This window comes from Schistocerca americana, chromosome 5 (assembly GCF_021461395.2).
Source record: "Schistocerca americana isolate TAMUIC-IGC-003095 chromosome 5, iqSchAmer2.1, whole genome shotgun sequence".
NCBI lineage: Eukaryota > Metazoa > Arthropoda > Insecta > Orthoptera > Acrididae > Schistocerca > Schistocerca americana.
In genome coordinates, this window is record NC_060123.1 from 63,607,876 (window position 1) to 63,635,641 (window position 27,766).

The 27,766-nt window shown below is 36.3% G+C and overlaps 1 protein-coding gene across 1 annotated transcript in view; it reads left to right on the forward strand.

The window, feature by feature from the left end:
- The window catches only part of LOC124616103 (nitrilase and fragile histidine triad fusion protein NitFhit), a 59,893-nt gene extending 32,401 nt beyond the window's left edge, over positions 1 to 27,492 (forward strand). Inside the window, exons 4-7 of the mRNA XM_047144362.1 lie at positions 1,585 to 1,797; positions 3,997 to 4,285; positions 8,439 to 8,614; positions 27,177 to 27,492. Coding sequence (XP_047000318.1) covers positions 1,585 to 1,797; positions 3,997 to 4,285; positions 8,439 to 8,614; positions 27,177 to 27,341 — 843 coding nt within the window. The 3' untranslated portion in view covers positions 27,342 to 27,492. The remainder of the gene's footprint in view (positions 1 to 1,584; positions 1,798 to 3,996; positions 4,286 to 8,438; positions 8,615 to 27,176) is intronic.
- Positions 27,493 to 27,766: the final 274 nt, after the last annotated feature.

Below are 27,766 nucleotides of genomic sequence, written 5' to 3' on the forward strand. Positions count from 1 at the left end.
CAAAGATACCCATTCATGTTCTACTGTATTTCTTTCCCCATTCCTGTCAGTTGTTCCCTTATGCTCCCCCTGAAACTCTGTACAACCTCTGGTTTAGTCAGTTTATCCAGGTACCATCTCCTTAAATTCCCACCTTTTTGCAGTTTCTTCAGTTTTAATCTACAGGTCATAACCAATAGATTGTGGTCAGAGTCCACATCTGCCCCTGGAAATGTCTTACATTTTAAAACCTGGTTCCTAAATCTCTGTCTTAACGTTATATAATCTATCTGATACCTTCTAGCATCTCCATGCTTCTTCCATGTATACAACCTTCTTTTATGATTCTTGAGCCAAGTGTTAGCTATTATTAAGTTATGTTCTATGCAATATTCTACCAGACGGCTTTCTCTTTTGTTTCTTACCCCCAATCCATATTCACCTACTGTGTTTCCTTCTCTCCCTTTTCCTACTCTCGAATTCCAGTCACCCATGACTATTAAATTTTCATCTCCTTTCACTACCTGAATAATTTCTTTTATCTCATCATACATTTCATCAATTTCTTCATCATCTGCAGAGCTAGTTGGCATATAAACTTGTACTACAGTAGTAGGCGTGGGCTTTGTGTCTATCTTGGCCACGATAATGTTGTTTGTAGTAGCTTACCCGCACTCCTATTTTTTTATTCATTATTAAACCTACTTCTGCATTAGCCCTATTTGATTTTGTATTTATAACCCTGTATCCACCTGACCAAAAGTCTTGTTCCTCCTGCCACCGAACTTCACTAGTTCCCACTATTTCTAACTTTAACCTATCCATTTCCCTTTTAAAATTTTCTAACCTAGCTGCCCGATTAAGGGATCGACATTCTACGCTCTGATCCGTAGAATGCCAGTTTTCTTTCTCCTGATAACAACGTCCTCTTGAGTAGTCCCCACCCGGAGATCCGAATGGGGGACTATTTTACCTCAGAATATTTTACCCAAGAGGACGCCATCATCATTTAATCATACAGTAAAGCTGCATGCCCTGGTGAAAAATTACGGCTGTAGTTCCCCCTTGCTTTCAGCCGTTCACAGTACCAGCACTGCAAGGCCGTTTTGGTTAGTGTTACAAGGCCAGATCAGTCAATCATCCAGACTGTTGCGCTGCAACTACTGAAAAGGCTGCTGCCCCTCTTCAGGAACCACACGTTTGTCTGGCATCTCAACAGATACCCCTCCGTTGTGCTTGCACTCAGGGTACGGCCATATGTAACACTGAGGCACGCAAGCCTCCCCACCAACGGCAAAGTCCATGGTTCATTGGGGGTGGGGACCTAATTGTTTAAGAAGTTTATTTTCATTTGCACATGTTATTTATTTAATTTTTTCTGGAACAAAGGGGCTCCGAGTGACCAAACCATTTGAGTTTATACTTTTGTATATGGGATGTGTTCTTGATTTGCTCCTATCTGAGAATGTGGGGGGAGACATTTTGTTCTAAATAGGTTGTGTTGATAATCCATTGTTCGCAACACAGTAAGATTGTTTGTCATTTACTTTCATTCAACTTATTTGTCAAATATTCAACAATTGATAATACCTTAATTCAGTCCATTGCTATGATATGAGGTTTCCAGAGCTGAGTCTGGTGTTAGCACGACATGGTGCGCAGATTCTCACCTACCCTTCTGCATTCACATTTGAGACTGGATCTGCTCACTGGGAGACACTCCTACGAGCCCGAGCCATAGAAAGCCAGTGTTATGTTGTAGCTGCTGCCCAGACTGGCAGGCATAACAAGAAGCGGACGTCTTGGGGGCATGCTATGGTATCTTTTCATCTTTTCTTGCTTGAGAAACCTGCCATGAAATGGTTGTTGTGACAGTGAACAATAATAATCATTGTAAGAATTAAGTTCATTTAATAGTTAGCTTCTAAAAATCATACATTTTATGAAGATCGTAAGTTCCACAAATCTAATGTTTATCATTTGGAAGAGGGATTGCTATTTAGTCTGCAAGTGAGTTTGCAAACTATGACTAGACTTGAAGATTAAAACTTTTTCTCTTATATGAACATATCTCACAAGTCAGAACTATTTGCTGGACCTGGTCCCAGATGCAGTTTATTGCCCACAAAAAAGCAAATATTTGTATTTGAGCTCTTGTCAGTTACACAGTTTTAATTTGTCAGAAAGATTCTTATTAATGGCAGTTTTAGAATAACTGATAAATTTTAAAAAATGTTATGATGCCAACAAAATGTAAGTTAACTTAGCCATTTTGAAAGGTTTTGTTAAATATTACAAAATAGTTATAGACCATGATATGGAAGCAAATAAGGTAGGCAGAATGGGTTTTTAATAACAAGTGTAATCACAGATAGGTACCGAAAATTGGAAAGTTACATCTAGGTACCAGAAGGGTCTGCACAGGAACTCTGAGATAACAAATGAGTGCAGGAAAATGCACAAATGAATAGGTGAGAGTGGGAATTGTAAGGATGAAATAGAAGAAAACCTAGATCAAATGCTAATTATTAATGAGAAAAACCTAAATAAGACAATATGTATTTATTTTTATAAAATACACACTTTTATGCTTTACTTACATCTTAATAGCAGTGTTTTATTAGGCATGACACATTTTGGCAGGATGCTGCCACCATCATGTGCCCATCTACTAATTGCACATATTTTGTGTGGCATAAGTTTTTTGTTATTGTTGCTGTGTCAGTGACATTAGATGGAAAGTTTAATTTGTTCTGCCAAAAAGTGTACTGAAAGCTACAGTTCAACATTTTTTACTGTGTGTAGAAGCTCTTTGAGTGCTTTTTCATATTTTTCTACAAGTTTTACTGACCACTGTCTCAGCTAAAGGAAGATACTGACCAGCTCACTTTGCTTTATGTGACTGTAACATATTCATGATGTATAGTCATGCACATGAATCAAAAACCAACAAGAAGGGAGGGACACAGATTTATGGCTGTAGGTGAGATTTGATTTTCAATTTATGATGCCCTTGTAGTATTTATTCATTAGAAGTATGCAGGTGGACAATTGTCAGCACACATGTACGTAGCTATTGCCATTTATTTGGGCTTCTTTATAACTTACTTTTCCCACTATACCTATCCAACACTATAGCTTTATTTTTCTGTTCCAAATCATTAAGAATCTTCCCTTTACGAACACACATCCTTTTTATCTAACTTTCTCACAATCCTTTTGTTCTTGTTTGTTTAATTCACCTCTCATGACTTAAATGAAATCTTATTTATTCTTTTATTTGTCCCCTTGTCAGCGTTCAGTCATTTAATGTATGTACTTATGTATTCCACAAACCATAGTGGAGTGTGTTGCAGAGGACACCTTGTACCAGTATTAACTACTTCATGACTCCATTCTTTCGTTTTTTTAAGCAGAACAAGGAAATAATGATTGTAACTGTATGTTTCTCTTTGTGCCCTATTCTCATGATACTTATGTGAGATGTAGGATGGAAACAATAAAATTGTTCCGCAGTCTACCTCAAATACCAGTTTTTTGTTAGTTACCAAACAGGGTCTGGAACATGTAACTTTATTTTCCAACAATGTCCATTTATATTCCGTATAAATAAATGTAATGTAAGAAGGAAATACTTGTATTCAGAAATAGGTAGATGACAGTAATGATGACAATAGTGTGTTAATGACATTTAATCTACAGCTAATCAGTTACTATCCCTAAAGTACTTACTTAGTGAACCTAGGTAGTTATCAGTCATTTGTCGGTGTTTTTATTCATTTCATGCTAAATTCCATAGTCTATGTTTGGCCAAAGCTTTAGGTGATATCTTGACAGTTCTTGAAAGAGAAGCCTTTGGTTTTGAAAAATTTGGAGATATTTGCTGTTAACTCTTTCTGTTGATCCTACTGTAATATTTAAAATGTGTGCTAGTACAAACTATCTACATTAATACAAATTAACAATAGAGGACAGGAACTTATGAAATGCATCACTGTGTGTTGTTTCTTTCTTCAGGTTGTGGACCCATGGGGTGTTGTTATAGCTCAGTGCTATGAGGGCACTAACATGGCACTTGCAGAAATAGACCTGAAGTATGTGGACAAAGTCAGAACATCAATGCCTGTATGGCAACACCGAAGACTAGATTTGTACCCTGAACTTGTGCCACTGAAAAATGAGGGTGACATAGCTAATGAAAATACTGTTTACCAGTTTGGTCAAACATCAGTTAGTGCAGATGCTGTTTTTTACAGAACACCCTACACAATTGCATTTACAAACAAGAAGTGTGTTTTGCCTGGTCGTATCCTTTCTTGAAAATTGCTGGCTAGCAAGTGTCTTTTTCTTATAACCATTACGTCCATATCTTTTAATACAGGATGCCAAATGTGAAGTAATTCAAATTTTGAAATATTTTATTTGACATATCTTTCTGGGTGTTCATATTCGATTTGAGTTTTTCTACTCCCTCTTGGCATGCACTGGATTGCTAAGAGCTTGTGTGCAGATGACATTACAAAAGAAGAATGAAGTAGTTTCTGCGTTGGTTTAAAGGGTTTTAGTGCTCCTTTTTGTTCTACCGGCTATTTGGTTGTTTTTTCAGTTGGTTCATCCATAGATCATTTTGCAATAATTTAGACATGTCATCTTAATAAGACAGTAAGGCACAATTCAAAAATAAATACTTGCTGGCATGTAATAATTTACAGTTCCAGTGTCCCAAGGTTTTATACATTGTGTACTATGCTTTTTTCATATTCATGTTAATTGACAATGTTGCACTATTCATCATGCTCTCATCACTATCCACAACACATGGCGCACACTGCATAAAACCCTTTCAGCCAACATGAGGACCATGTTCTGTTAAAATCACAAGGGGCTAAAAATTTTAAACAACAAAAAAAATATGTGTAGATACAATGTGTTTACAATAAAATGACTCACAGATAAACAAATACAACTTAATTTTGAAAACCATATTGTTCTTACAGATTTTGAAAATGCTTTTAATTGAATTGTCAACAATGTAAGGAAAGAATAGATGGCTACTTACCGCAAAGATGACATCTTAAGTTGTAGACAGATACAATTGAAAGATACTTACACATAGCTTTCGGTCACAGCCTTCATCAGAAAAAGAGAGAAAACCACATGCCATTCATTCACACAAGTAAGCACACCTCACGCACACGTGACCTCCAATTTGATTGGTTTGATAGAAATAAATTAGGCGTAATTATGAGTGACAGTGAATATGCACCTTACATTATAAGGACAATTAAAATCTTGTATTTTGAAACAAAGTACTACTGAATCCAGGAAAGAAAATGACAAATGAGATAAAAATAAAATAAAAAGGAGTTATATATCTAGAAACAAAGATGATGTAACTTACCAAACGAAAGCATTGGGATGTTGATAGACACACAAACAAACACACACACAAAATTCAAGCTTTCACAACCAACAGTTGCTTCATCAGGAAAGAGGGAAGGAGAGGGAAAGATGAAAGGCTGTGGGTTTGGTTGCAAAAGCTTGAATTTTGTGTGTGTGTTTGTGTGTCTATCAACATGCCAATGCTTTCGTTTGGTAAGTTACATCATCTTTGTTTTTAGATATATTTCTCCCACGTGGAATGTTTCCCTCTATTATATTCATATCATAAAAAGGAGTTAGGCAGAGAGGTTCTTTTGACATTTATACTGAAAATGACCTTAAAAATTGAAAATCATATAATTATCCAGGAATTAAATTAGATAATCCCACCAATCTAAGTGTTTCACTATTTGCAGGTGATAAAGTAATAATATAAGAAACAGAAGATGACCTCCAGTTAGCAGAACATTGGCAAATGAAGTGTATAGAGAATACTGTCCTGAAATTTCATTACATGAGATGAAGGTTATGGGTTTTCGAGGTAAATACCATGTGTGGTCAAGAATGGTAATTAACACCAAATTAATTGAGCAGGTGCCATATTTGAAATATCTGGGTTGTAACACAAGTTGTGATTATAATAGTGATGTAGCTGTAAATCTGCACAAATAAGCAGAACAGTTAACTGTATAATTGAAAAAGAAACAAAAATTAAATTTTAGAAGACTGTGCTGATAAAATTATTGTTGTGTAGATGTGAAAGTTGACATGTAACGGAAGACTGAATTTGGCACAAACATGATGAATAAATTTAAAGAGTGATTACTGATCTTGGAGTCTGTGTTGATATAGGTCGATAGAAATTTGAAATTGTGGATGTCCATCAGACATTCATATAGTGTCTTGAGCTTTAAAGGAAACGTATTGTGTGTGTGTGTGTGTGTGTGTGTGTGTGTGTGTGTGTGTGTGTGTGTGTGTGTGTTCTGGGGAAAACAAAAAGCATTTAGAGGACAATACATGCCAGTACATTGCTCCTCTTTCCTAACAGTTATTGCACTGACTTATACAGTGTACTGAGAAGTTATGTTTTCTCATCAGCAACAAATGCTGCAGTCGAAAGATTTAGAGATTTGAACAAATGTGGTTATTTAACATAGCCATAAATAAAAGATTTGGTTTAATCCTATGTGCCTTATGATTTTGGACCTGTTTTAATTATGTAAAAAGACACTCATGTTCTATATGTGGGGTCACACTGGTGTTTTTAGTAGGTCTCACACTTCTCCCTTCTAAAGTATATCTTTGTTCCAAAATAAAGAAAGGTAAGTGGAACTATCATTTTATTTGCCAACTGCATCTTCACATAAAGCTATTGTGATCATAGCAGCTTCCTCCATTTGATTCTAAGAAGTCTTGAAGACTTTAATAAAAGTGTTGAATAAAGAGAAAAGTTATTGTAGCTATCACAAATTCACTCCAGATTTTATTGTTGTGGAGTATGATCGTTTCATGTAAATGTTTGGATTTTTTAAGCCAACTCAATTTGCAAATAGACTATTCTTACAGTTTCTGTTATTCACTTTAGTCTAGAAGCCAACTACTACATTTACAGGTATACACAAAGCCTGAGCCTAAAAGATGCGTTCTTGAACAATTGAGTGGTTGATATTTTGTTAGTTGTACATATGTGTTTTTTACATTAATAAGTCTCTTTCTAAGATGGTGTGAATAAGTGTGAAGCTATATATGCTTATTCAAGTAATTTTAGTATAAATGCGATACAAGTAAATTTCACTGTTTTGCTGTTAGTTGGACTTGTGCCAACTGTTTTATGTGAAAATACTGGAATTAATTAAAGTATAATTATTTCACTTTAAGGACAAGAAAGATATTCAGTTTTCAGAATAACAAAAAGAATAATGGTGATATTATTTTACATCAGTTGACCAAAATATGAGCTTTAGAATTGTGGAAAAATGATAATGATGAAAAATACTGGATAATATTAATGTTTTATGTACAAGATATTAAACAAAAGCAGACAGAAAGAATAATTATCATCATATTGTTCTTATTTTTTCTTCTAAATTTGTTTTAAATATTATTCTTAAAATCAAGAAATATATATATGAAATCCAAACAGTGTAATATGAAAGCATTGTGTATAGGTGAATTATTACTGTAAATCCAAAATAAAAAGTTATAATTACAACTCCATTGAAAGTGGATTTGCACTGTTTAGAATATGTCCAGCATATGTAAACACTTGTGCTATTGTGTATCACGTTTTGTGTGATGCAACAAGCAACTGTGAGCAATATGTGTATGGACATAGCTTGTTGCACAAGCTGCTTTATGTTTTCAAATATTTTAGTGATGACAAACCTTTTATAATGTGCTATTTTTATCCACATGACTTTTGTGTGTGAGATCAGTGTACATGAACATGTTTCACAACAATAGATTTTAAGACTTGAAGATGACAGCATAATCTGTTTAACCAATTGTCTTAAGTAAAAAAAAAATATTTTATGTGATCTTGGCTGTTGTTGAAAAATTAACAATTAAACAGATCGCCCTTCAGTTCTCACAAAATGAGAAAATTCAATCAAGTTGTGATAAACTGTGCTGTTAATTGAGCATGGGTGAGAAATACAACATGCTATGAAAGAAGCTGTCATTGAGGTTTTTTCCAGAGTTTTTTTCTTTCCCTCTCTTATTTGTATCAATAATTTGGTTTATTCTTTATTACGTGCTTCATGGAACATGTTGAAATGAGGTCCTCTCAATGTAAATTGCCTATTATTATTTCACAGCTCTCCTATTGGTAGTGTATATCTTGACATTGGAGGATAATGAAAGTTCCATGATTGGGTATTAAGATGAGTGATCAGCCTTGAAAGGAGCATAAACTAAGATTTAGTTTCTTAGCTACTTGATTGTTCAGTGTGTTTATGACACAATATTAGTGGAGTTAGTGACTTTTTTCTTCTTTTTCTTTTTCTCTTCTGTATTTTTGCCTGTTACTTGCTATAGTTTACATGGTTTCAAAGGTTTTTCCTTACAACTATAATCAGATGTTCTTGTAGCACCTATAAGACCAGCAAAGCGAATACAAGACCTAACTAAACATGAAATATCAGATTTATTCAGTGCTGTGCAAAAAGTGCAGAAGTCTGTGGAAAATGAGTACAAAGCAAACTCGTCCACAATTACAGTTCAAGATGGAGTTGATGCTGGGCAGCATGTGTTTGTAAGTCTGTTTCCACTACCTATTTTAATTGCACAGTATGTTTAATTATTTAATTAGGGTGCCTCAGTGGGTACTATTTTTTCTCTCTTAATGTGGTATTACACAAACATTTTCAACATTCTTTTTGATATCACTGGCTACATAACCGGATATGAATGCTGCAGAGACATTTCAGTAAGCGCAGTGTACTTCTGTAGCAGTGATGATAAACTGTAGAGCTGTGTGGGTTGAGTGCCAGTATGAAATAAAGGAGGACAGTTAATCTTGGGTGTAAGCGACCATGTATCTGGCTGTTGTTACCATCAACCATTTGCTGCTGTTTCAGTGATTGCTAAGAACTGCTGTTTTTGGTGACTAGTAAGGAAGTGTTGTTCATCTAGTCAAATGTTCTTTTTTACCTGTTAATGCAACAAAAAGTGCACGTCTTACTTGTGGTGCAGGATTGTACTGAATTTAACAGAACAAGGAACAATTCCAGTATTTTAACGATAACCTTCTGGGAGGTTGTTTTATTTGTGCCGTAACTATTCCAATATGGGTAAATGTTTTCTAGTGATGTACCTACATTGCAATTCTTCATTTTAGTTGTACTTGACTTGCAATATCAGTTGTCTATGTGGAAAAATTTCATTGACCATTAGACATAAATATTACTAATTCATAACTGAAGAGCTCTGAAAGTGATTTGGATTTCTCTAGCTAAAAATATTGGTTTGAACTGAGTTGTTGCTGCTGTTACTGTTATTGTTATCTACAGTGCAAAGATTGGTTTGATGCAGCTCTGCACACTTGTTTACACACACACACACACGCAACATCATCATCATCATCATCAGAATTTCCTTTCAGCGCACTGGGTAGGAACTTGGTGAATGATATGCCTCCATTGGTTTTTGTCCTGGTATAGCTTTTCCCTCTGCACTACATCCCATGTTACTTGTCTCCTCTTGATATCTCCTTAACCTGGTCTGTCCATCTCATTCTAGGCTGCCCAACTGGTCTTCTTCCTGGTACCTCCATCTCCAAATACTGGTGTGGGGTTTGAGTTGGGTGCATTCTCTTCACATGACCGAACCACTTCAGTCTCAAAGCACTCGTCCTCTCCTCTGTTGTCAATGTCACCTGCAGGTCTCTCTTTACATAATCATTCCTGACTCTGTCTCTCTCCTAGTTTTTTGTAGAGCTGACCTAAGGAACTTAATTTCACCTGCTTGCATTTGACTCTCTTCCCTCTTATTTATGACACAGGCCTCTAGACTATACATCAGGATTGGCAGGAGGTAAGTTTTATAAATGGTCTGTTTGGCTCTTTGAGGGACTTCCTGGTCCCAGATTAGATTTTGTACTTGGTGGAAGAAGCTAGATTCTTTTGTTATTCTGTTTAAGACTTCTAGTTTGGAACTTCCATTGCGTGATGCGATGCTTTTCACACGTTCAACCTTCTCCCCCTCCAGTATGATGTGACAAGGTGTGGGTGTCCTGCTCATCTTCATTGCCACTGTCATGTTCCTACTCACAGTTAATGTGAATATTTTAAATTTTGTGTTCCAGTTACCTAGTCTCCTCTAAACCTCCATGTCCGCCTCTCCCCAAATGACGATGTTATCAGCAAAAACAAAAGGATTGAGATCTTCATTTTCTTCTGCCTTGATTTCTTTCATGATTGTGTCGATAAGTGTAATAAAGAGTAAAGGGGAGAGCGAACTGCCTTGCTGAACCTCTCTCTTTGTCTTAAACCATTTTGATCTTCCACACCCTACTACTTGTACACTGCTCTCACAACCCTTGTACAGCATCTGGACTTTTTAAATTAATGAATCAGGAACATTATGTTTTCTCAGCATTCCCATACTTTATCCCTTGCTACACTGTCATATGCTTTTTCCAAATCCTTGAATACTACTATCAAGTCCTTTCCTTTTTCCCAATACTTTTCCATTTACTGACAGAGGGAGAAAATGAGATCTATTGTTCCTCTATTTCTTCTGAACCCATGCTGTTCTAGAATTTTCCGCAATCTTTTTTCTATGACCTTTCCCATTATCTTAAGGCAGTGTGATAACAGTGTGATTCCTCAGTAGTTGGTGCATTTCTTTCTGCTACCTTTCTTGAACAATGGTATTATAATTCCTGTTTTCCATTCATCTGGCACTTTGTTTTCTTTCCATATCACCCCCAGTACCCAGTGGAACCATTGTATCCCATGGATTACTGCGGCTTTAATTATATCTGCTGTGAGCTCATCTACTCCAACCACCTTCCCGCTTTTCATCTATTTCAGAGAATTCTCAGTTTCTAACCAAGAGATTGGATCCTGCTCCTCCTCTAATTCAATGACTTCAGTGTCACTTTCTTGTGCACCTTCCCCATTTTTCATCTCTTCTCTGATACCTTCCACATCCCTGATAATATCCCCATCCTCTGTTTCAATCGCTTTTGTGTCTTCTCTGTCCGATCTTTTACTTTTCAGTAACCCATATAGTAGTTTTTGGTTCTCTTTGCTATCTAGGTGAATATTTCCCAACTCTTCACCTTTTCTTCTTTCACAATTCTCTTTGCTTGGAGTTTCTTTTGTCGGTATTCCTTCTCCAGTGTTGTCACCTTGTGTTCATCTTTTGGCACTAGGTACTGGTTCTGATTTCTTTTTTCAAACTCCATGTTTTTCTTTATCATATTACGTTTTTTAATTGCGTCTTTTACTCTGTCGTTCCACCAACTGGTTTCTTCGTCCTTCACTTTACCTTTTGTTTTGCCTCATATCTGCACAGCACTATTAACTGTTGATGTTCTAAATTGGTTCCACTTATCCTCTACACTACCCCTTTCAGTTATTGGCAACTTTTGTGCTTCTGGATTTTAGGAACTTTTCTTATTTTCTTCTTCTTTCAACTGCCACTCCTTAATTTTTGGCATTCTTTGTACAGTATTCAAACTTTTCTTCTTATAATTTAGATCAACTACTAGTAACCTGTGGCCACTAGTGCTCACTTGGTATGACTTTGGTGTCCCTTACTTTTCCTCCAATTAATTTGTCTGTTAATTGTCTTAGATTTGCTACACCAGCCATATCTAGTAATCTTATGGCTATCTTGTTTCTTGAAGAGTGTATTCTTCACTAAAAGATGATTTCTTATGCACAGATTTAGAATTTCTTCACCCTCAACATTTCGTCTTCCGTATCCATTTCTGTTCGTGCCAATCTGAGCATTCAGATCCCCAATTATCATGATGTTGTCTTCTCTTACTAGGTCTTCCTGTTCTTCACACACACACACACACACACACACACACACACACACTCTTTCCTTCATTATTCCTTGACACATCAAGAGTTGTTCCGTCATCCCCTTTTTAATCATAAAGTTTCATAAATCTCTTTTTACCCCAATTCTATTCAGTACTACTTCATTAATTTTTTGATATAACTATCTAATCCTCTTCACTCTTCTATAAAATCACATTTCAGGAATTTCTGTTCCCTTCTTGTTAATTATCATAATCATTTCACTTACAGACAAATACCTTCAGAAAAGGTTTCATAATACTAAAATTTATATCAAATGTTTACATATTTCTCGCTTTCAGAAAAACTTTTTTTGCTGTTGTCAACCTGCATTTTATATCCTCTCCACTTAGACTGGCCTATTAATTTTCCTGCCCATGTAATAAAACTCCTGTACTACAGTTAGTGTCTCCTTCACTAATCAAATTCCTTCAACATCACCATATTTAATTCATCTACATCCCATCATCCTTGTTTTACTTCTGTTGATGTCCATCTCATAACTTCCTTTTGAGACATTATACATTCTGAATAAAAAGTTCTCGGGCTTTCAGCTGTGTCAAGTGATTAAAATTACATAAGTTTTCAGACAAGCACTGCTTGGCCATTTTCAAGTGGCGAAGGAATGTTTGGCCAAAAGCTCACGTAATTTTAGTCTTTTAGATGCAATTGAAAACATGAGAACTTTGTATTCAGTGTTACTGCTGCGAGACTCTGCAGTCTTACACTATACATTCTGTTCACCTGTTCGTCCAATTTTTTTGCTGTCACTGATAGTGCTGCAATATCGCTGACAAACCTCAGTGTTTTTATTTCTCTCCATCAACTTTAATTCTGTTTGCTAATTTCTTCTTGGTTTCCTTTAATGCATGCTCAATTTACGAATTGGGTAATAAAAGGTGTAGGCTTACAACTCTGCCTCGCACTGTCCTTATTTGAGGCACCAACATGGGAAAGCATGTAAGTCATAAAAGCTACATTTTACCTAAGCAGAAAACATTTTTGGTCATATTAAAAAAGATTTTCAGTTGTATAAACTGATTATGAAACATACAAAACTCTTGTAAAACAAACTCATGCCCCACAAACATGTGTAACTTCTCCCTGTATTATCAAGAAGCAGGCATAGATAATAATTGTACGACTTTATTATTTATATTCATATTCCATGGATCATAATTGTGACATCTTGCTGTATATGGAATGAATTAGTTTTATAATTAAAGTATATCTAGAAAATATGGCAACATCCTGACCATTTCCACAATTTCTTAAGGGTGTTTTTTTTTTTTTTTTTACATTGTCTCTCTCACCTTTCTCTGACACACACACACACACACACACACACACACACACATACACACACACACACACACACACACACACACACACACACACACACACAAAATAATACTACTAACACACACACACACACAAAATAATACTACTACTGGGACTACACATTCAGAAATTCTTCTAGGGATTAGAAGGAACTGTCAAGCAGATACGATTTCAATTTGTGTTTGAAGTTAATTTTTTTCCATCAAATTCTGTACATAACTAGTCAAATGAAAACCAAACACGTGCAACAACAAGAGCATGGAATAGTTCCATTCAAAAATATTTACCACACATGTTAATATATTTATCCCACTGGGACGGTTGGTCGCTGACAGATCCACAACTGAACCCATTGTTTTACTTCCTCACCCGACTGAAACGGAAGTCTATGCATGTCCTTCTTCAGGTTAGCAACACGGTGAAAATGACACAGTGAATGATCTGGGCTGTGGGGAGGATGTTGCAATGTTTCCCAACCAAATCGCTTAAGCATTGCCTTTGTCCAATAGGCAGTGTGAGGTTGGGCATTATTGTGCAACTTTTATTTGTTTATTTATTTATTTATTATCATCCCAATGATCACATTTGTGATATAGAATTTGTCAGGGTACATTTTAACAACTATATAATATCTTTACAAAATTTGTATCTGTGCTGAATTCATATTAATTTATCTTATGTTTAATACAATGTACAACTAATAAGTGTTTTTATAACATAATTTATTATGCACTGATGTAATTTCATTAGTCACATTAACTTAAACATATATTTTATACAGTTGCGCAGAGATATTCGCTTATGCTGTAATAGCATTTGTCAAGCAATAGCATTTGTCAAGCATGTGGTTCTTTAGAACAGTTTTAAATTTATCCTCATTTCCAGCTCTTTGATATGTTTTGGTAGTGCATTAAAAAGTTTGATGCCTTGATTACATACATGTTTCTGGCTTCGGGTCCTTGTTACAGCTTGTATGTGGAGATCTCTACATTGCCGTGTATCGTAATTATGGAAGTCTGTATTGGCTTTCATTTTGTCCTGATTTCTTTTGATCACCAACAGACATTTCAGAATGTATAATGATGGAATTGTTAAAATTTTCGATGCTTTAAAAAGGGGCCTACAATGTGTTTGAGGTGGGCTGTGGGTCATTATCCGAATAGCACGCTTTTGTAATTTGAAAATCTCATTTAGACGACAATTTGTTTTTCCCCAGAATACTATCCCATAGGATGCAATGGACTGAAAATAGCCAAAATATACTAATCTGGTACAGTCATTACTACAAACTCTTGAAATTATTCTAAGCACAAAACATGCTGAATTTAGTTTTAGTGCTAAGTTCGCCACATGGTCCTTCCAATTAATCTTCTCATCGATGTGCATACCCAGGAATTTTGCACACTGTACTCTTTCAAGTTGTTTGCCCTCCATGGTGGGATTCAGGTCATCCTGTTCACTTATTTTTCCATATTGCACATAATTAGTTTTTTTTTTTTTGCATTCAGTGTTAGCACTAAACCATTTTTGTATATCTTGTAGGACATGGTTCACAGTACTGTGCAATGACTGCTTCGTATCACTAACTATTAAACTAGTATCATCAGCAAATAACATGATTCTAGCTTTTCTCTCTGACACCTGAATATCATTAATGTAAATGAGGAACAGCAAGGGGCCTAATACACTTCCTTGGGGTACTCCTACTGTGACCTCCCTTGGATCTGATCTTAGTTTAATTTTTTGATTAATATTTGGTGCTGTAATTTCAACCACCTGCATCCTCTTTTCCAGATAAGACTCAAACCACTTTTTTACCGGTCCTCTGATACCTATAGCTTCAAGCTTTTTCAAAAGTATGCTGTGGTCAACAGTGTCAAAGGCTTTTGACAAATCTAGATTTATCCCAATTACACTATTTCCCTCTTCCAATTTAGTGATTATTTCTTTTGTGTATTCTAGTACAGCTGTTTCGGTACTTCTCCCAGCTTGAAATCCATGCTGATTACTGTTTATCAGGTTGTGCATATTAAGATAATGTGTGACTCTATATTTCATTAGTATCTCTAAAACTTTAGAGAAAGTTGAGAGGAGTGAGACAGGTCTGTAGTTTTCTATTTTAAGTTTATCACCCTTTTTTAACAGGGGAATGACTTTAGAAATTTTCAGTTTTTGTGGAAACACGCCCTCAGCCATTGACAAGTTTGCTATGTGCGCCAATGGTTTCGCTATCTGATTAGCTGTTTTCTTTACTAATATTATTGGCACCTCATCTACTCCAGCTGACATCTTGGACTTCAGACTTTTAATCACTTTTAAAACTTCCTTTTCGTTTGTTGGAACTGCCATCATACTGCTGGCTGCCTTGGGTGCTTCAATCTTAATCTGCTCCCCAAGATTCCTGCTTAATGTCTGGGGTACATTTAAAAAGTAATTATTTATATAATTAGGCATGGCATATTTATCTACCATTTTATTCTCCTCATCTTTTAGAATAATTTCCTTGTCTTTGGTAGGTACCCCGGTTTCTTTTCTCACAATTTCCCATGCTATTTTAGTTTTATTTCTGGACTGTTTTATTTCCGTATTGTTGCTTAATAACTTTTTGCATTTGCAATTACTCTGCGGTATATTTTCCTATACCTCTTTACATATTCTATAAAATCAATATTTGTACACTCCCTCAACTCTGAATTCAGTTTTTTCATGTTTTCACATGATTTCTTAATTCCAAGGGTCATCCAAGAACTTGATTTTACGTATCCAGTAGACTTGATTCTGGTCAGTTTCTTTGGAAAACACATCTCAAAGTTCATCATATAAATCGATGCAAATACACTATATGCCTCATCTGTACTTGACTGTTTCATAACATCTAACCAATTTTCATTTTCTAAGATACTTATGAACTGATTACAGCTGTCCACAGAGAAGTTTCTTTTGTAAATATTATTTACACCTTTATCTTCCTTCGACCTTAAAGGGATTTCAGTGGTGAGAGCATTGTGGTCAGACAATCCTAAATCTATGTTTGTTACCTCTATGTCAGTTTCTGACATATTTGAGAAAATGTTATCTATGAGGCTATTGGAGGTATTTGTTATTCTAGTTGAATTGTTTATGTGTGGTGACATGTTGAAACTCTTTAATATGTCCAAAAATTGCCTTTTTTGTTGACTTTCAACTAGAAAATTAATATTGAAATCACCACAAAGAATAATCACAGTTTCTTTTTTGTAAATAGTATTTAGCAACAATTCTAATTTATCAAAAAAGACTTCTATGTTTCCACATGGTGATCTATACACTGTTATGACTATGACTTTTTTCATCAGGCCATATAGCTGGACGGCACCTGCTTCAAAACACTTTTCAATACTTAAGTTCTCTGCTTCACATCTCTTCATAAATTCTAACTCTTGTCTAAGGTAAATACCGACTCCACCACCTTTTGCAATTTTCCTACTATAATTATTTGCCAGTTTAAATGGATTAATATGAATACTACTAATTTCTTGGTCCTTACACCAATGTTCAGTAATACACAAGACATCAGGTTGGGTGTTACTTACTGCTATTTCAAGTTCACAATATTTGTTCTTGAGGCACTGCACATTTAGTGTCATAATCTTTAGAACAGGGGAGTGAGCACTGGTGGTATTTCTCCTTTCGTTTAACACTGTTATCTTGGAGTTTTTATTATGGCTGGATACCAAAAATCCTGTTGTACCACAGGTTTCTTGTTTCTGTTGCTTTTCCTACTTGAAGTGGATGATGCTGATTGATTGTTTATACTAGCTGTGGCAGCTAATGACATTTTAATATTTACAATAGCAGATGATGATGTTTTTAGTGCTTCAGCAAATGTTGCTCTTCAACTGCAGATGCCCTCTGCTTATCAACTTCCTCAAGAGTGGGACCACGGTCAATGTGCAGCACTACCCTGTGCAGAAAATGCATAGTGCTACAAACCAAAGTGGCCAGGAATGCTGTTGGACAGAATTGATTGTCCCGTCATAGATGGTCAAAAATTTTTATGGGTGAATGCCTCACTTTTTTTCTGTGGTACAGTAAGGCTGTATGATGGATAGTGTAAATTGTTTCCCATTCTAATATCATATTTATGAGTGTTGTTGCTGTTTTCAGACTGTGATTGATTGTTGATAACATGCTTCATTAGGGAGTAAATGTATGGTAAGGCTATTGTCGAGATACCAACTGTTAAAAAGAACTGTCCATTAGAGTTTCCAGAGGGGACACCACATGTTATTCTTATTAGACACTTCTGTGCAATAAGCACTTTTTTTTCTCTGTGATGAGTTCCCCAAGAATTTGATGCTGTAAGACTTTAGTGAATGAAAATAGGAAAAGTAAGTGAACCTTCTTACAGTTTTATCTCCAAAATTTGATATTATACATAACAAAAGAGTTGCAGAGTTTAGATGTTAAGGATCTGTAACATATGACTTCCAATTCAGGTTCTTATCCACTGGATTTAGAATTTGCTTATCCACTGGATTTAGAATAATCTGTTTCATTTATTGATTTAGCCTCATGCAGTATTTTTAATCACATGGTCAGGCATTTTGTAATTCTGATTGCGTGTAACGTCTTTTATCTAAGTTCAGTGACACTCAATTTGCAGAGAACTAGTTATTAATTTTCAATTAAATATCATTTACATTTTCAAAAAGTGAAGTTTCTCCATTGGGCTGGATTTTAATACTTGCAGTGACAGCAAGGAGATTTATTTCTGCTTGTTGGATGTATAAAGGAAAATCATATGTGTGTCACAAGGACACAAGAAGACTCAGTTTTAATCCCTGCAATACACTTCTAGTGATTATTTCCCATTCTGAAGTACTGTTTTATTTTGTGCACTTCCAGAGTTTATTAATGCAACACAAGATTTTATAGCTAAACAGTATGAAAACCGGTCACCAGCAATATCTCTGATACAATAATATTTGAGCTTCTTTTGGAGAATACTGTCAACTGCACAGTCACATGCTTTTGATAAGTCACTGAAAATACCGGTTAGCAAATTTTGTAGTTGAAATGTGGCGTAATCTGATTTGTGCATTGAAAAGCAGTGTGATCTGTGGAGGGGTGTGTTCAATATCCAAATCAAGATTGAAATATCTTATTTTGAGAGAGGTGTGTTACAGTTTATATATATACAATTATTTTCTATTGCCTTTGAGAAGGATGAAGGGGATGAGACTGGTTGTTAATTATTGATATGTCTTGCCACCTTTCTGTTGTAAAACACATTAGAATAGGTCAACATTCTACATCTACATCTGTACTCTGCAAACCACTGTGAAGTGTGTGGCAGAGGGTAGATCCCATTATATCAGTTATTACCATTTTTTTCCCTTTTCCATTCACTTACACACATGGGAAGAAAGGATGCCTAAATGCCGCTGCACATTCTGTTCAAAAATGGTTCTGAGCACTATGGGACTTAACATCTGAGGTCATCAGTCCCCTAGAACTTAGAACTACTTAAACCTAACTAACCTAAGGACATCACACACATCCATGCCCGAGGCAGGATTCGAACCTGCGACCGTAGTGGTCGCGCGGTTCCAGACTGAAGCACCTAGAACCGCTTGGCCACAGCGGCCGGCCACACATTCTGTAATTAGGCTGATTTTGTGTTTTCAATTCCTGTGGGAGCAATATATAAGAGGGTGTAATATATTCCTAGCTTCTTCTCTTAAAGCTGGTTCTAGAAACTTTGTAAGTAGGTTTTCAAGGGATAGTTTGCTTCTACCTTCAAGTGTCTACCAGGTCAGTTCTTTCAGCATCTCTGTGACATTGTCCCTTGGGTTGCACGAACCTGTGACCACTCATATAGCCCTTCTTCGTGTCTGTTCAATATCTGCTGTCAAGACTGTTTGTTATGTGTACCACAAACTTTAGCAATATTCTAGGGCGAGTCACACAAATGATTTTTAAGCAATCTCCTTCATGGATGTTTACCCACACAGCTGGTAGACTGACTGAACCTGTGTGACCATTTTATTTCATATCCCTACAAACTATTACACCTAGGTGTTTGTATGAGTTGAGTAATTCCAACAGTGACTTGTTGATATTATAGTCATGGGATACTATTTTTTTCATTTTGTAAAGTGCATAATTTTACATTTCTGAACATTTAAGGCAGTTTGCCTGTCTTTGCACCACTTTGAAATCTTATGAAGATCTGACTAAATATTTATGCAGCTTTTTTCAGGTAATATTGATAATGAAACTGCATCCTCTGCAAAAAGTCTGAGTTTCTATTAATGTTGTTCACAAGGTCATTAATAAGCACTATGAACAGCAAAGTTCCCAGCACGCTTCCCTGAGGCACACCCAAAGCTGTTTGTACATCTAATGATGACTGTCCATCCAAGGTACTTGTATCCTCCCAACCAAAAAATTGTCAATCTGGTCACAGGATGTCATTTGAGAAAAGTGCAAGTTGAGTTTCACATGATCAATGTTTTTGGAATCCGTGCTGGTTGACTTTGAGATGGTCACATCTATACATGTTGTTGAGATAACAATTGAAGTTATTGCGTTCGCTGTTGTTGTATTTGAGGTGCGAGTTTGAGGAGATGGGACCTGGAGAAACTGAAAGAACCTGAGGTTGTAGAGAACTTCAGGAAGAGCATGAGGGAACAATTGACAAGAATGGGGGAAAGAAATACAGTAGAAGAAGAATGGGTGCTTTGAGAGATGAAATAGTGAAGGTAGCAGAGGATCGAGTAGGTAAAAAATGATGGCTAATAGAAATCCTTGGGTAACAGAAGAGAGATTGAATTTAATTGATGACAGGAGAAAATATAAAAATGCAGTAAATGAAGCAGGCAAAAAAGAATACATATGTCTCAAAAATGAGGTCGGCAGGAAGTTCAAAATGGCTAAGCAGGGATGGCTAGAGGACAAATGTAAGGATGTAGAGGCGCATATCACTAGGAGTAAAATAGATACTGCCTACAGGAAAATTAAAAAGACCTTTGGAGAAAAGAGAACCACTTGCATGAATATCAAGAGCTCAGATGGAAACCCAGTTCTAAGCAAATAAGGGAAAGCAGAAAGGTGGAAGGATAATATAGAGGGTCTACACAAGGGCGATGTTCTTGTGTACAATATTATAGAAATGGAAGAGAATGTAGATGAAGATGAAATAGGAGATGTGATACTGCGTGAAGAGTTTGACAGAGCACTGAAAGACCTAAGTCGAAACAAGGCCCTGGGAGTAGACAACATTCCATTAGAACTACTGACAGCCTTGGGAGAGCCAGGCCTAACAAAACTCTACCATCTAGTGAGCAAGATGTTGAGACAGGCGAAATACCCTCAGACTTCAAGAAGAATATAATAATTCCAATCCCAAACAATGCAGGTGTTGTCAGATGTGAAAATTACCGAAATATCAGTTTAATAAGCCACGGCTGCAAAATACTAACACGAATTCTTTACAGATGAATGGAAAAGCTGGTAGAAGCTTAACTCGGGGAAGATCAGTTTGGATTCCGTAGAAATGTTGGAACACGTGAGGCAATACTGACCCTACGACTTATCTTAGAAAATATATTAAGGAAAGGCAAAGCTATGTTTCTAGCATTTGTAGACTTAGAGAAAACTTTTGACAATAGTGGAATACTCTCTTTCAAATTCTGAAGGTGGCAGGGGTAAAATTCAGTGAGCGAAAGGCTATTTACAATTTGTACAGAAACCAGATGGTAGTTATAAGAGTCGAGGGGCATGAAATGGAAGCAGTGGTTCAGAAGGGAGTGAGACAGGGTTGTAGCCTATCCCTGATGTTATTCAATCTGTATATTGAGCAAGCAGTAAAGGAAACAAAAGAAAAATTTGGAGTAGTAATTAAAATCCATGGAGAAGAAATAAAAACTTTGAGGTTCATCGAAGACATTGTAATTCTGTCAGAGACAGCAAAGGACCTGGAAGAGCAGCTGAACGCAATGAACAGTGTCTTGAAAGGAGGATATAAGATGAACACCAACAGAAGCAAAATGAGGATAATGGGATGCAGTCGAATTAAATTGGGTGATGCTGCGGGAATTAGGTTAGGAAATGAGATACTTAAAGTAGTAAAGGAGTTTTGCTATTTGGGGAGCAAAATAACTGACGATGGTCAAAGTAGAGAGGATATAAAATATAGACTGGCAATGGCAAGGAAAGCTTTTCTGAAGAAGAGAAATTTGTTAACATCGAGTATAGATTTAAGTGTCAGGAAGTCGTTGCTGAAAGTATTTGTATGGAGTGTAGCCATGTATGGAAGTGAAATGTGGACGATAAATAGTTTAGACAAGAAGAGAATAGAAGCTTTCGAAATGTGGCGCTACAGAAGAATGCTGAAGATTAGATGGGTAGATCACATAACTAATGAGGAGGTATTGAATAGAATTGGAGAGAAGTGAAATTTGTGGCACAACTTGACTAGAAGAAGGGATCGGTTGATAGGGCATATTCTGAGGCATCAAGGGATCACCAATTTATTATTGGAGGGCAGCGTGGAGAGTAAAAATCATAGAGGGAGACCAAGAGATGAATACACTAAACTGATTCAGAAGGATGTAGGTTGCAGTAGGTACTGGGAAATGAAGAAGCTTGCACAGGATAGAGTAGCATGGAGAGCTGCATCAAACCAGTCTCTAGACTGAAGATCACAACAACAACATATTTGAGGTTTTTTGTAGCTTTACTGTTATTTTATTTATATATATAGTTGACCTAAAAGATAAAATAATGGACAACAGTATATGGTAGAAGAACATTGTGATAAAACGTTTTTTATTCTGGAGGATGCCCAGTGCACCAGTGCGATAAACTCCCAAGACCAAGAACATTCCAGTGAAAAAGGAAATGATATCATTGAAGAAAATGCTGTCTTACTTATAGTGAGTGTAAATGTGCAGTGGCTCTGAACAAAACTTGATACATTATCACTGTTTGTTGACGAAGTGAGACCCAATGTATACGTATATGTGAACACTGGCTAGCCCAACCGGAAACAGAATACAACAGAAACATTGAATATTTAGAAATGGTGAATGCATGGTGTAGAGAAACTATTATCCATGTTGTGTGGCTGTGTATGTAAATAGTAAACTCAGTGCCAATAAAATTGATGTAAGTAAATTTTGTGTAGATCTAGACCTAGAACAAGCAGCTATGGGCTATTCATAGGAAACTTTCTGCCAACAAGAGGAACTATTTGTCTCGACACAATTGTGACAAACCCAAATAGTTGGGACTACAAAGTAAGTGTGGTGGACCCTATACTAACAGATCACCATGCAGTAATCATGAAATTATGGACAAACTCAGTAAGTATGCAACAAATTCCCAGCTGGCATTCAAATTATGTATTCAGAAATAGAGTTATTAAAAAAAAAGCTTAGATGATTTCAAAACTACAGGGTCTTCTATAGATTGGCACCAAATAATTGATGAATTGCCATCAAACTTTGCATTCGATCACATGTTCCAGACCATTAAAGTGAAATTTGATGAACATTTTCCATTAAAACCCAAAAGATATTCAAATGCTAAATCAATATGTAGACAAAAAACTAACAAAGTAAAGGGGTGGTATATTCCTAGACTAGCCAAAATAAAATGTATTATCCAAATACTAAATGACAAGGTCAGAGCTGCTAAAGATATGGATATTAAGGATAGACTGTACTCTAGTTATTTACAGATCAAAAGGATTTACAGAAGGAAGAAGAAAAAGCAAAGAAGGAAAGCAATGCCAGATTTATTGAAGAAGCTCACAATCCTTCTAAAGCAGCATGGGATTTGGTTAATGAGCACAGGAAAAAGCCCACCTATTGCTCTAATTCTTGCAGTCCAAATGAGTTTAATGACTATTTTATAAAAATAGTGGGAAACATAGTAGATGAAATTTCTGACTTTGGAATAGATCCTGCAGCTGCTGTGAAATTTGAAAATAAATGCAGCTTGGTAATGTGGAAGAGCGTGTATCCAAAAGAAATAATAAAAATTGTAAAAAGCTACAAATATTCACGGATCCTTGATATCTGTGGCATGTCCTATACTATGTTAAAAACTATAACAAGTGAAATTGCACTGCCATTAACTGTAGTAATAAATAAAAGCCTCCGCACAGGGGAATTTCCAGACTTCCTGAGAGTAGCATGCACAGTGCCTGTTTACAAAAAAAGCAGTCCACATGAGGTGTCGAGCTACAGGCCCATATCTATAATACCAGTACTAGCGAAGGTGATGGAGTTGATAATGAAAGAACAACTATTAAGTTACTTAAAAGGAAATAGTCTCTTTTATGATGCACAACATGGCTTTCGGAAGGGCAGGTCAACAACAACAGCTGTACTTGACTTAGTTACAAACATAAGTCAGGGTTTTGAAGACAAAGAGTCTATAGCACTAGTACTCTGTGACCTTATTAAGGCATTTGACTGCATCCCACATAAGGCCCTGCTCAGAAAGCTAAAAACATATCATATGGTATAAGGGGATCTGTCCTGCAAACTCTTGAATCCTACCTGAGAAACAGATGACGGATTGTCTCCGTGCAAGGAGCTGATTCAGGTGAGAAGAAGCTACAGCATGGTGTGCCACAGGGATTGGTAATAGGGCTGTTGCTGTTCCTTATCTTCGTAAATGACATAGGCTCCAATGGGCACACCTCGCAGTTTGCGGATGATACAACCTTGTTCTCAAAAGGAGAGAATGTTGTACAGGCAGTCCAACAAACAGAAGTCTTGTTCAGTGAAGCTAAGGCCTGGTTTATCATGAACAAAATGAAAATTAATGAAGAAAAAACACAGAGGATGATATGCAGCCTCAGCAATACTGGAGCACTGGGAACGCAGCAGATGTTAAACTTCTGGGCTTTCTCATCGATACCAAATTAACCTGGCAACAGCACATCAAACATGTATGTTCCAAACTTTCACGGGTCCTGTACCTCTTGAGGAAACTGAAAAGTATACTACCAGAACAGTACCTGCTAACTGTGTACTATGCAATGTTCCACAGCCACATAAGTTATGGGCTGTTGTTTTGGGGCCATTCTGCAGGCTGCAAGAATGTGCTTTTACTGCTAAAGAAAGCAATGAGGATCATTACTTCAAGCAAAAAAAACAGACCACTGTAAACCAATTTTCACCAGGTTAGGTGTTCTGACTGTTTACAGCCAGTATATATTGAACTGCCTTTTCCACATAAAGAGAAACCATGATATCTACAGAAAGAGAAATGAAGTTCACAAATACAGCACTTGCAACAAAGACAGTATCGATATGCCAAGGTGTCGATTAGCGAAGACACAAAACAGCTTCCCAATGGTGGCCCTAAGATTGTTTAATGCTCTATCTGATGACATTCAGTCTTTACCATGGGAGCAGTTTAAAACTACTATTTTGTGTAAGCTAAAAGAGCAACCCTTCTACAATATTGAAGAATTCTTCTCTAGTAATAGCATAATGTTTACTTGAGCTGCAGCTCAGTTCCATTACTCCAAAAGCAACCATTATATTTAATTATATACTTGTATCTATTTTATTGTTGTGATATTATTGTAATCTAATTTATAACTTAAATATGTCTTCTGGTATTAAATTACTATCATAGTAGAGTTGTATTCATGTATTTTGATAATGTTGTATCTTGATGCTGTCTGTCCAGCTGTGGCTGGTGAATGACATAGAATTAGTAATAATAATGACCTTGCATCATCAGGAATTTAAACCATAATCTTTGTTCTCCAACATCATAGTGTTTGAATGACTGAAAATATTTGTGTGTAAAGTTCCTGCATCAAGCAGTCTCCCAGGTGCTCCACAAGGAAACATGCTTCTTTCCTTGGGATTGCCAACTGCATTGTTAGAAGAATGTTGTAACAAAATGTTGGGGTACCTTGGCACAAAATTAATGCAGTGCAAGAACAAAGCAAGAGGGACTGGAAAACATGTCAGATCTTTCTTCAAGAAATTCCAAAATACTTGTCTTATGCAGCTGTTGTATTGTTTAGCCACATTTTCGTCTGTATGTCAAACTGTAACTTTCTTTTGCACTTTTGCCAAATTTGGATTGTACAGGTAGAATGATCATGGTTTCTCTAGTATCAGTCACCTTTTAATATGACCCGTCATACAAAAAATTAGTGGCTGTCAGTGTATGCAGGAACTACCTGAAAGGCTTAGGAAAGAGTTGGTCAGCCAGCAGGCTGCCTTTGTGGAAAAAATAGATGTCTTCAGGAAGCTCCATACTATTATCAGGGATTACTCTCTTTTGCAAGTGTCTGATGTGTTATTGTCAAAGACTGATTGTAAGCCGGGACAATAAAGAACTTTCTTCCACACTAGTGACTTATAGGTTGGTGCCTCCCCTATGTTCTCTCATACTTTTTTCTGTACTAATTGTGAAATGCACTGTGCACGAATCTTGCACTTGGGCACCCCTCTCTGCTTAGCATCCCAAACAAATGCTACTAATTGTGGTACATGCTGTACAAGAATCTTAACAGCTGTGGCGCCCCTGACAACCCTGTCAGCGTAGTGACCCAAGTGGCAGCTTCTATCGCTTGAGCCTTAAACTATACCCGTGTGCAAGTATGTAATGCTGTTAAATATTGACCAGCCTTTATCTAGGAGGTACAGTTACTCCAAGATAGATCTACCTCCATCTTTTTCCTCTTCTCCTCCTTCATATTTATGTATTTATTTCTTGATTTCATCCATGATATATGTTTAAAAGTTTGTTTGCCTTGTATTTTGTGTAACAACATTACTACACTGTTTATTTTTTGTTATCTTCTGTTCTGTTGTCAGCCACCTTAACCTAGTCTGCACTCCATTCTGTATTCTTATATGCTTCCTTCGTCAGCTGCTCATTTGTGGTTTTGAACTTCACGGGTTTTTAAAAGAAGTCTGCTGCTGCCATTTTAAAACTGATTTCCCTCTCATTCTGCTTTTCTGTGTGTACCCTGACAAAAGGGATTGAGTGACTTTCTTGCTGACTGATTGCAATATCTTTTCCAGTCAGTCCATTCCTCTATTTTTTAGGTGAAGAAACCCACATTTTTCAAAGCTACCAGTAGTATTTTTGGTATCTTTCTTTTTCTGTGCATATTTGTTACAGAGAATTCCTTTTATCAGTAATATGTAAATTATTGCTGGGTCCAGTTTCAAATAAAACCTTCTAGTGTAGCCTCAGAAAAAAACATGTTTGCAATTAAATATCGTGCTTGTGTCTAGTGAAATTGAAGTCTGTTTGAGACCTTATTGAGTAATGTAATTATCAGAGACTAGTTTATCAGTGAAAACTACCATGGTAATACGACGTGTTTGTGATGACAATATGCGCTTGCTCATAAACTAGTGACCTCTCTGTCTTGATGTAGTGTGCAGTTGGAGATAAAGTTGATGAAAGTATTATTTACTCTGTGCTGATGACCTGGAAGTTGTCAGGTGATGGAATGCAAACTCTGAGTGTGGAGTACATGGAACTGAATAGGTGTATGAAAGTAGAATAAACAGAAGTGAGTAAAGACCATTTTAAGTACATAGAGGTGAATGGTGGATATGTGTACACACGTGAAACACATTAGAAAATTGAACCAACATTCAAGGTTTCATTCTTATGAATATGTTGTGTGTGTTTATGTGCTACCTATCATTTGGAAATGGAATGTTGCTTTTGCACATTTTTGTTTGTTGTTTCTTTTGTAGAATTTCCATTACCATAAAGTAGCAGAATATATTTGCATTTCACAGGGTGTAATATTGTGAACAGTCTAGCTCTTATAAGAGAGGAATTTGTTAGCCAAAACTTAATTTCATAACCTGCTTTGCAGTTGAATTTGTAGTGCAACATCTTTTAGTATAAATGGATCAGTTATTAATATTGTTTTTCTTTTTTTTTCAGCATGTACATGTTCATGTAATTCCAAGAAGGCCTGGGGATTTTAAGGAAAATGATGAAATATATCGTGAGCTGGAAAAGCATGACAAAGAAGAAACTGGATGGAGAAGTGAATCCGAAATGGCAAATGAAGCCGCAGCTTTGAGGAGACATTTTTCACCTTCCTAGTTAGTTCGTTTTGACTGTGTATATGTCTAGATGGTCACTGCTGTTTTAATAACCTGTTGTGTATATTAATGTATCTTAAATGAGAGAGATAGTAAAATAATCTTTACTGATTATATATGTCACAAAATCAACTTTTATCTATGACTACCTATCAACACGCAAGTCGCTGAAGTGGCATCAGCTCGAAAGACTTGCACCAGGCAACTGGCCCATGCGACGGGAGGCCCTAGCCATACGATGTTTCATTTCATCTGTTCATTTACACAATTCAGATGATTTATCCGTTAGTGGGATACTGTCAACAGTTGTTATAAAATTCCTAATGCTCCATCCACTAGCAGTATCGTATCAAAGTTTTGTAATCATCTTCGATGCAGAGGTACTGTAGTCTTTAACTCATGACATGCTTGTCGGTTTCATAAGGT